Here is a 10,509-nt window from a genome sequence, read left to right as displayed (position 1 = left end):
TTCAATATAACACTTAAATAATTTCGAAAGGAATTTCGTTTGATTCTGATTATCGCAAAAGGTATTGTTTTTATGGTTATGTTATATTTTTGTTCCCGGATTGTATGCAGGGGACAATAATACAAATCTGCATACCTGCTAAGCGAACTTTCTACCCCGGGCTTTCTACTTTTCATGCAAGAGTGAGCTTCTATTGTTATAATTTTCATTCACGAATGCTTTGGGTCGGTTTTGAACAAACAGTATTCTTATAGTACGTGTTGGTTGTATACATTGCGAATTTATGATTGCATAGGCCAACAGGATCGTTACAACAATCCGGCCCCAAAATACACTTTTGTTCATCAGGGTCATACATAGTATTCGGGAAACGTTGGGACGCTAAAACGATGGTTGATTTTGTCACTAACACTTAATATTTTGTTCTGATTGTTGCTGATTATTGCCATTGGTAAGTAAATTGATGTAGTGTAAGAAATTCGATTTTGTACACTGATTTGTTATATCAATTATACCATGCTAACATACATGTAATGACATGATTAGCTTCGCCATGCATGAGCTTTAAATAACGGTATGTCGTCTTGTATCATAATGGTGATAGTGACAATACTATCGTCACTATTCCGGAGATGGATATACTAATTATTCCGGGTCACTATGGAGATACCAAACAGTCATGCCTTTAAATCAAATAATACGGTGCAAAGGTCAATCGCAATTAGTATCGCAAACCATTGAATAGAAATGTAAATATGTCTACACGTGCCAAGGGATGAGAAGAAATTCTACAAATTTATATTCTCGCAAGACTGAACGTAATTGTAGGATTCCCGACCTTAGGAACACTTTTGGAGAGGAAGAGAATTCTCATCCGACAGTTCAAGTTCGATTGCGCGAATAGTTTTTGATGAGATAATTAATACCTACATAGGCTACATACACATTTATGGTGTTTACGGTAAGGTAAGTACTATTACATGTACATAATACAATATAAAACTAGGAAGTTCGAACCCTATCATAATCATTTCATATTGAGCTTGTCAGTATCCAATAATGATAGTGATAAATAATTGAGATACTGAGTTACAGTTACTGGAACTAAGGTAAGTATATGGTATTGTCACGGATTTATAACTGCGATTTTGTCATTTATTTTACACTTTTTACCAAAAATGTCACCGGGAAATGTCAATATTAAAATAACTACAGTTTAATCAGCTCGTAATCGGCGGGCCTTATAACATCGCAGATTAAAGGGGCATTTCGTGATCCACAGCCTCATCCCCCCACTTTTCCCAAAAAAAGTTGAGATTTTTACACCACTGGATACATCTGGCTACATAATGTTTATGTACCAAATATTTCTTGCAGATTAAAAAAATTAAAAAAAATATCGCCAAATTTGAATTTCGTTCTGGTGCACCAGAACGAAATTACAACTACATTGCCTATGGAGCAGTGTAATACACATAATCATGCATAACTCGCAAACGCAAATCGGAATCAACTGAAATGAAAAATGTCATAAAAAGAGGATGCTAGGATCACGAAATCCTCCTTTAATATCAATATATTTTATTTGGAGAATTATGTTATAACATCTCACCAGAAGTATAAAAATTTCAAATTGTTTGTAAATTGCTTAAAGAGGAAGCTCCGCCAGAGCAGTTATTCTGGGGTGAACCAAACCTGTCTTATTAATCAATGACAAGGTTTAATGTGATTTTGACAGGTGCTAATTGATGCAATAACATTAAAACATCAATTAGCACCTGTCAAATTCAGAGATAACCTTGTCACTGATTAATTTGATAACCAGTCAGGTTTGGTTCACCCCAGAAGAAATGTTCTGGCGGTGCTTCCTCTTTTAAGGTGGTACTATACCCCCGATCAATTTTGTGACTAATTTTGCATTTTTCTCAAAAAATAACTACACACTGGTAACAAAAGATATTATAGGGCCAAGGAATCCAGTTACTACACTGGAATTTCGATTCGTTATTTATGATAAGAAAAGAGGTACTGCTAGAATGTACCTCATTGCTTAACATAATATATGAACCACTTGTCTTGACTCACTGAAATTTCAGTGAAGTAATTGGATTCCTTGCCCCTATAATATACATAACCTTTGTTACACAGTGTGTATTTATTTTTTGAGAAAAATGCAAAATTAGTCACAAAATTTATCAGGGGGTGTAGTACCACCTTAAGGGAAGGGGTATGAACGTTTGGGACATTAGAGCACATCAGACATATCGAATTGCATTCTGAATACGAAGAATGTCCTTCTGATATCAAATAATTTTGATTTTTTTTTGTTGAAATTCGCAATGTAATAAACATTTTATGGCAAATCATTAAAAATTTATATTTTTGATATTTAACCGTACTTGAAGTAAACTTTATAAATCTGATGATTTATACTTAAAGTGTATGTAGGTGGGATGAAAAGCCGACGATCAATTGAAAATTTTGACCTTTCGTATTGAAGATATGGATTTATTTCCCAAAACACCAAAAAAAAATAGGTCTTTTTGGGGAAAAAATCCATATCTTTAATATAAAAGGTCAAAATTTTCAATTGATCGTCGGCTTTTCCTCCCAGCTACATACACTTTAAGAATATATCATTAGATTTATAAAATTTATTTCGAGGACTGTTATATATCAAAAATTTTAATAATTTGTCATAAAATTTGTATTATATCGTGAATTTCAAAAATGAAAATTATTTGATATCAGAAAGACATGCTTCGTATTCAGAATGCAATTCGATACGTCTGAGGTGCTCTCATGTCCCACAAAAAATACTGTCGAAATGCCATAAACGCTCATTCTAGATCCCTTAAGCAATTTATAAACAATTTGAATTTTTCATACTGAATTAATGGGACTTTAAGTACCATACAAATAAATTATATTTTGTAGAATTTGTATTCAATAAGAAAATAATAGTAAAGCTGGGTACATATCATTTTGACTCATCCTGTATTACTATTAGGACCTACACTGTTAGAACGGTTTGTATTTCTTACCCAACTTGGGCAAAGTTTTATCCAACCGCTGGGACCTCTATGAACAACCCTTTCTCTTGGTACGCGTGTTACTCAACCCCAGTTGGGTATATAAAGTTATCCAGAATTAAGGTTAAAAACAATACCAATTTGTTGGGTAATATAATTTTACCCAATGGTATTTGGTAATTATTTTACGTTATTGGGTACATTTTGTCCATTTATTGGGTAATATATTGCCTTTACTAAATAGTATTGGGTATATCCTAATGATATTGGTTATTTAGTACTATATTATTGGGTGAATTTTATCCTTTTGTTGGGTAATATGTTGTCTTTACCCAATGCAACATTCACAACTACTATCTGGCGTCGTTTCGATACATATACCATCAAAAAAGTAGGAATATACATTCTGTGGTGTTGCACTGTTTGACCAACTAACCTTTTTTTCCCAAGAAACAGAAAGTTTACCCAGCCACTGGGTAACATCACTTTTTATACCCAACCCGCGTATATTTACCCAATGTTTGGCAAAGATTACCCAATTTTACCCCATAAGCTCCCATAACTGTTTACCCCTATAATAGTGTTTCCTGCTAAACTCGTGTTTCTTTCCTAACGCATTTTCTTTGGCATTATGTTAACAGTTGATTAGTTGTCAGCAGATTCGTGTTTTCAATCACAACTAACCAATGTCGTTGCCTGTAATGACAATGAAGATGTTGAAAAACAGCAGCAAGACGTTGAGGTGACCGTCGTTGAATTCACTCGGATCCTTCCGAATAACTCCGAGACCAGATCCGAATAACTCCGAGACCAGATGTCTTCTACCAGTTTTGCTACCATGAGGTACGGTATATATCACTCTAAGAAATAAAGGTTCTAAAGAGGTTCTAAAAGTTGTCCTCTCAGGAGAACCCATGGAGGTTCTCTAAAGAACCAAAAATGGTTCCAAAGTCGTCGAAAATGGTCCCAAAAATGTGATACAGAACCGTTTTTGGTTCTTTAGAGAGGGTTCTCCAAAATTAATGAACCTTTTTGAAAGGTTCAAGAGGGAGGGTTCTCCTGAGAGGACAAAAAAAGGTTCTATTTAGAACCTTTATACTTCATGTATGTTCATATCATAACCTTGTTTAATGTGAACACGCTGGACAATATCTAAACCACATTGAGTCAATGAAAATGAACTCACATTGTCAAAAACATGACGGGAAGTAAGATCTTACCCAATGATAACTATTGACCGATTTGTCTTCATGGGTTAAGGGATCTAAAATGAGCGTTTATTGCGTTTCGACAGTATTTTTTGTGGGACATGAGAGCACCTCAGACCTATCGAATTGCATTCTGAATACGAAGCATGTCTTTCTGATATCAAATAATTTACATTTTTTGAAAATCACAATATAATACAAATTTTATGACAAATTATAAAAATTTGATATTTGTCAAATTTTTGATATATAACAGTCCTCGAAGTAAATTATATAAATCTAATGACATATTCTTAAAGTGTATGTAGCAGGGAGGAAAAGCCGACGGTCAATTGAAAATTTTGACCTTTCATATTGAAGATATGGATTTTTTCCCAAAAAGACCTAATTTTTTTTGGTGTTTTGGGGAAAAATCCATATCTTCAATACGAAAGGTCAAAATTTTCAATTGATCGTCGGCTTTTCATCCCACCTACATACACTTTAAGTATAAATCATCAGATTTATAAAGTTCACTTCAAGTACTGTTAAATATCAAAAATATCAATTTTAAATCATTTGCCATAAAATGTGTATTACATTGCGAATTTCAAAAATCAAAATTATTTGATATCAGAATGACATTCTTCGTATTCAGAATGCAATTCGATATGTCTGATGTGCTCTAATGTCCCACAATAAATACTGTCCAAACGTTCATACCCCAGCCCTTAACGTGATTTAAATATATGAGTTTGTAAGAGCACTCAATGGGTGGAATTTAGAGATGGTTGAACCCGGGACCTCCGATTACAGTTGTAAGTGTTTGTATGCAGAAAGTGCGGGAAAAGGGGAAGCTTACCTCATGAAATGAAATACGATTTTTGTACTTCAAAATGAAATAACACTTTTAATGTTTTACAGACAATTAAAAAAAAGTTATTAAAAACGTGTATGGCCTAAAGGCCCGACATTTAAACTTTTTCTGTAAAACGTATTGTGTTTGCTGGGAACAATGCGTTGTGCTCTCGATGGAGACTTACTTTGTACTAGTAAACTACATTGTGGATGCACGTTCTTTAAACATTCTAAATTCATGATCTTGACTTTAAATTCACGATCTTGATTTCTATGTCACGCCAGCGGTAAGTTACCCCTTCCCGTCATGCAATATGTTCAGGGCTGCCAACTCTTGGCGTAGATTTACTTACATTCACGTTTATTCTTCAACTCAGGTTCAACTGAACCATGCCTATGTATAATAACATGTGGTGTGATCAAGCAAAACATAGGCGTAGATCCCGGGGATGGGGGGGACATCCCGGGGATATCCCCATCCCGGGGCAATATTTTGATAGGGGATTGTCCATACAATCATCCCCCAATGTTGACGCCTGTATGTGGGTTTCTGACCAAATTAAAATTAACCTTATATTTGGTCATTTTAACCAAAAAAGTGCAAATTTTCGCGCGCTTCGCGTGCATGAATTTCACTTTTACACTATATTTCACCAGTTTAGCTTCAATATACGAAGAGCTCTGTTGAAATCGGAGCATTTTTAATTGTTGGCCCCTATGTGGCCGAAAACTTACACCCCCCCCCCCCCATTGACTTTTTTGCTTATAGAACGGTATGTCGCAGGTAGGTCAAACTATACTTTTACTGAAATTTGACCACTGTGTTGACATTTAACCTTGAATATGGATGGAGTGCCGGGAATTACTTTTTTGTTAACATCGTCGTCATTAACTTCCCGTAGATACCGGACTATTACTGTTAAGTGCAGTGTTGCAGTAATACCGACACTGTCGCAGTGCAGTGTAGGATACCAAGCAAGCATTCCAAACCATTCGGCTTAACTTTTATTTACATATAGTTGAACTTGAGAACGAAAACGTGATTAAAACTGGTTCAAAAGACTTTATACTTTTATTTTCATTTGGTAGATTAGCATCCAAAGTCATAATTTGCATAATATCAGGTAATTAGATGCCCGTATGGTATGATTCTACTTTGGTGCGCAGACTGAAGTAAATTAAAAATGTTAGGTATCAAATACATGCAAGTCATGCATGTTATACCGTGAGGAAAAATTGTTGAAACAGAATAAGCATATTACTTTCAGCTCAATACTGATAAAGTGATTTTGGTTTATTATTCTTTTATACAATGTATAGATTGAGTCCAATGATGTTCTTGAAACGGTTGTTCTTAATCTTGGTGTTCCTAGGACTATGTTACTGTGTACAACAAATAGGTAAGTTTCTCTTTTTGATATTATCATTATTTATACAACAAGAAGGGCTATATAACTTTGTATTATAGACGTATTCTAGCTATACTTGAAGTTGATATTAAGAACAGAGTCGTTCGCAATGATCACAATACCAACTGAATAGAGCGGTTCTCGGCTTTCGCGGTTCTCGGTATTCGAGGCTTCAACTTAAAGAGCAATTAATCGATCATGGTGAAAATGGCCCAAACCCTTTAGATAATCAGACATAATTTTTTGCCCCGAGCATTAAATGAAACCATAAAATTCCTCTGACAATCTACACATTATTAATTTCTTTACTTTGAAATAAAAATTTGACTGCATCATTGCTTTGTTGCAGCCTGTATAATACACTACAAACATTTACATTCAGCCTTAGCTCTGTATCGTTTGGGTGCGAAACAAGTTCTGAATTTCAACGTTTTTGGATGTACTGCATCACACTACAACTTTCACAACCCTGATATAGCCCAATATCACCTATACCTCTAAGGCGTTACATAACCTAAAATAGATTTGCTTAATAAGTGTAGACAAAAGCCCATAAGAAATTAGAAAATCATGAAAATTCGATGAGCGTCATTTTCATAATTTTGAAACAACCATGGCAACACCCAATCAAATATTCAAATTTAGATGAGAAATCATTTACCAAGACCATTCTACATGTGTGCGTTTCATTTTAAAGATTTCCATGTCAATGTTGTCTTTATTTCCTTTCAAATCTACAGGATTATCAGTAATATCAGTGTGGCATGGAAGCCATCAAGATCATCCGCAACTCCAACATAATATTATACCATTTATAGACCAAGTAGATATATCAATTGAATCCAGGAGGGTCGCCGATAACGCTATTCAGCATGTAAACCAACATGACGCTAAGGCGGGAATCCCTCCAGAGGATGAAGGCAAAGAACAGCAACGTGGTCATCAGCAAGTACAGAAAGAACAGAAACCAAAGTTGGTACAACAACCACAGCCGCAAGAACAGAAACGGCAACCTGATGCAGACTCAGGGAAACCCAAAGTTGGCAATTCATCTGTCAACAACAAAAACAAGAACCCTAACCAGAATAAGAACCCCGTTCAAACCGTATCAAAAGTTAAACCATATCCAGTTGTCTTAGCAACAACTAACTCCGTATTTTTAGATTTCACAAGAAACTGGCTAGAAAGTATACGTAGGTTAAAAAGTCGCCCAAAGAACATAACCATTGTCACGGAGGATGAAGCCACTTACGAAGCTTTGTTGGAGTATCCCGAAGTGCACAGAGTCAAACCAGCATTTATGCTTCCTCCCAACAAAACCTTAGTTTTTGATACACCGGAGTATAAAGCATTCGTCAACAAAAGACCGAAGTATATTCTCGATTTACTTGAGCATAATCACGATGTCATGTTTTCGGATGTTGACACTGTCTGGTTAGACGATCCATTCCCGTATTTTACCAGCGATTTCGATTTGTTTATTCAAGAGGATCAACCACGTCCCAAATTAGTACTCTGTGCGGGGTTTGCGTATTTTCGCAGTTCTGATAGTACCAAAGATTTTGTCAGGCAATGGATCAGAAGACTTGAACTAAATAACCATAAAAAACCTGATCAGATGGTTTTGAATATTATGCTTCGTGAAAAGGCGATAAAGAGATTGAAGTACAACATTCTGGACACTAATAAGTTTGTTTCAGGGCGGTTTTATTTTGATGAAGAATGGCGTAAGAATAATACGGATGTTAAGCCAGTGTTTCTTCATAACAATTGGATTGTTGGACACGATATTAAAGTAGAGCGTTTCAAAAAGCTCGGCTATTGGTATATATAAGGAACAATCATTTTGATATTTACTTGCCATTCACTCTGCCGTGAAGGGTGATCATGGTGATTCAAACCATATACATATATATAACACATACCCAGCAGCAAACACAAAACGTGTATCGTCGGGTTATATAAAACGTTTTTTTAAATAACTTTCCAAAAACAAAATTTGATGCCAAATATTCTAACATAATGTTAAGAATTGACGAAATATTTTGCCAAAATGTTTGCCAAGAATATTTTACAATAACATTTTGAAATTTAAAAAAAAATATTTTTGTAGTGTTTTTTTCATATAAAATGTTTTGAAAACGTTTCCATGACATTTATATAACCCGACATTTAAATGTTATCAAAACATTTTGAATACAAATAAGACGTGTTTATAACACGTGTTTTACGATTCTTATTTCTCGCAAACTATGATTGCTTACATTTACGGCACTTTTGTGTTTGGTAGATGAACAAAGTTGACTTTGAAACATGTTCTCCTTGCAGGAAGCTGCAGGAGGACAACAGGGTACTGTAATTGAAGCTTTGTGTTCTGTGTGGAGAATTTACGCTAGGATTCACAACATGCTCATCTATCAGGGCACATTTCTTTAACCCCAATACATTTGTACATTCATTGAATGACCTTTAAAAATTGGGGTACAAAAACTCATACTCTGCAATTTGAGGTCAAATTTTGCACTCTGATTGTTTAATTGAGGTTATTGAACTATGGCATTGGGATGAGGCCATTGTGGTCCATAGTGTTTTAGTATTCCACTAGTCGGCACCAAATAGTCGTGACTAGTCGACTAATGACGCGACTATTATATGAGGTCAAAATTTGAGTACAAATTCGCGCTCACTGTCATGACCAAAACGCCCAAAACGCACAAATTCAATTATTACAAGGTATATGTTTAAGACTGAATGTCGCATGCAATATAATATACAATTACAAAGACGCAAGGTATGCACAAGTTATACCCGTCAAAAATGACTGTGTTAGTCAATAGTCATGATAGTGGGAATTTCATGTCACATTTCCAAGTGAAAGTTTGTAGTATTTAAAAGCTATGAGCCAAAGATGCGTTCATGTCCAAATGTATTGTCATACGTGTTTTCGTGTGTCATATATTATATGCCGTTCTCTTTCTTTGATTGTTTTCATTATAGTCATATGTTATAACAAGATTGTACTATGAATTTCATAATAAAGATGGTATATAAATCCAACGTTTTGTGTATTGCATATTTAAGACCTCCAATACATTTTCGTCCGATCCAAACAGACTTGGATATACAAACAATTTTTTTCTGTGTTTTGATGTATTTCCTGCTGATGAAAAAGAATTAGGATATTCACAGGGTAACATTTCTTGAAATTTATACGCAATGAAGAAAATTCACAGTCAAAAATACCACGGCTTGCCTAAAATAAGTAAATAGTATACTCACATTGAGTTCTCCGTATGCATCCTTACAGCTGACAGTGCATAATATAGAAACCCTGTGTCCGAGTGTGTTGATGCTACTTGCATATCAAACTCGAAAGTGCTTGCAGGCTATGTTCTCAAACTTCTGGAAGTATAAATAAATATGATACCAGCAAAACTTTTATCGCGCATCGCCAGCAGAATACCCTCAGTCGCTAAGCAAAAATTGGTTGATTTTGACCAATAGAATGAGCGCATTTTGCTGATTTGGAAACTGATTGGCCAAAATCAGTCGCTGAGCGACAAGCAATTGAATACCTGAGTGGAAGAAGGGCCCAACTCCATCAAAACTGTTTCTGAGATATTAAGAAAAAAGTTTTATAGACAGAATGTTTTCATCTTCAGAGGACCTTTAATACATGAACATACAGTACTACATACACTCGAAATCATATTTGATATTTCCATGGCAACGGTATGTAGGTCTTAATACGAGCTGGAGTTGGGCCGTTCTTCCACTCTAAAACGCAGCTTCCACTAATCATGCTAATTATACTGAAGTGCCAGTTCCGTAAGCAGATATACACCAATCCGAGAAGCGTTTACTGTATTTGGCCCTCTATTGACGGCAACACAGATGTACCAGAGCGGGAGATTTAATTCGTAATTCAATACTCATGATTGTGTATTGAATATCACTGTTGTGTACAATTCCCGGGTACAATTCTGTATAGCACACAATAAATAATGGATGGAACCCCCGACC

At 35.3% G+C, this 10,509-nt stretch overlaps 1 protein-coding gene across 1 annotated transcript; it reads left to right on the top strand.

Moving 5' to 3' along the window:
• Positions 1–248: 248 nt before the first annotated feature.
• On the top strand, positions 249–9,685 carry LOC140153723 (uncharacterized). Its single transcript, XM_072176555.1, has 4 exons — positions 249–451; positions 3,674–3,875; positions 6,398–6,477; positions 7,227–9,685. Exons 2-4 carry the CDS (start codon positions 3,847–3,849, stop codon positions 8,318–8,320), a joined length of 1,203 nt encoding a protein of 400 aa, XP_072032656.1. The 5' UTR covers positions 249–451; positions 3,674–3,846; the 3' UTR covers positions 8,321–9,685.
• Positions 9,686–10,509: the final 824 nt, after the last annotated feature.

The sequence above is a fragment of the Amphiura filiformis genome, chromosome 1, assembly GCF_039555335.1.
Source record: "Amphiura filiformis chromosome 1, Afil_fr2py, whole genome shotgun sequence".
Classification (NCBI taxonomy): Eukaryota; Metazoa; Echinodermata; class Ophiuroidea; order Amphilepidida; family Amphiuridae; genus Amphiura; species Amphiura filiformis.
Note: the sequence above shows the minus strand (reverse complement) of the source record. Positions and strands in the feature narration are given on the sequence as shown.

Bases quoted from the DNA above. Each gene is read 5' to 3' on its own strand.
- LOC140153723 (XM_072176555.1), top strand. From the start codon at position 3,847: ATGTCTTCTACCAGTTTTGCTACCATGAG. The intron at 3,876-6,397 runs GTACGGTATATA...TACAATGTATAG, and splicing joins ACCAGTTTTGCTACCATGAG to ATTGAGTCCAATGATGTTCT. The intron at 6,478-7,226 runs GTAAGTTTCTCT...TCAAATCTACAG, and splicing joins TTACTGTGTACAACAAATAG to GATTATCAGTAATATCAGTG.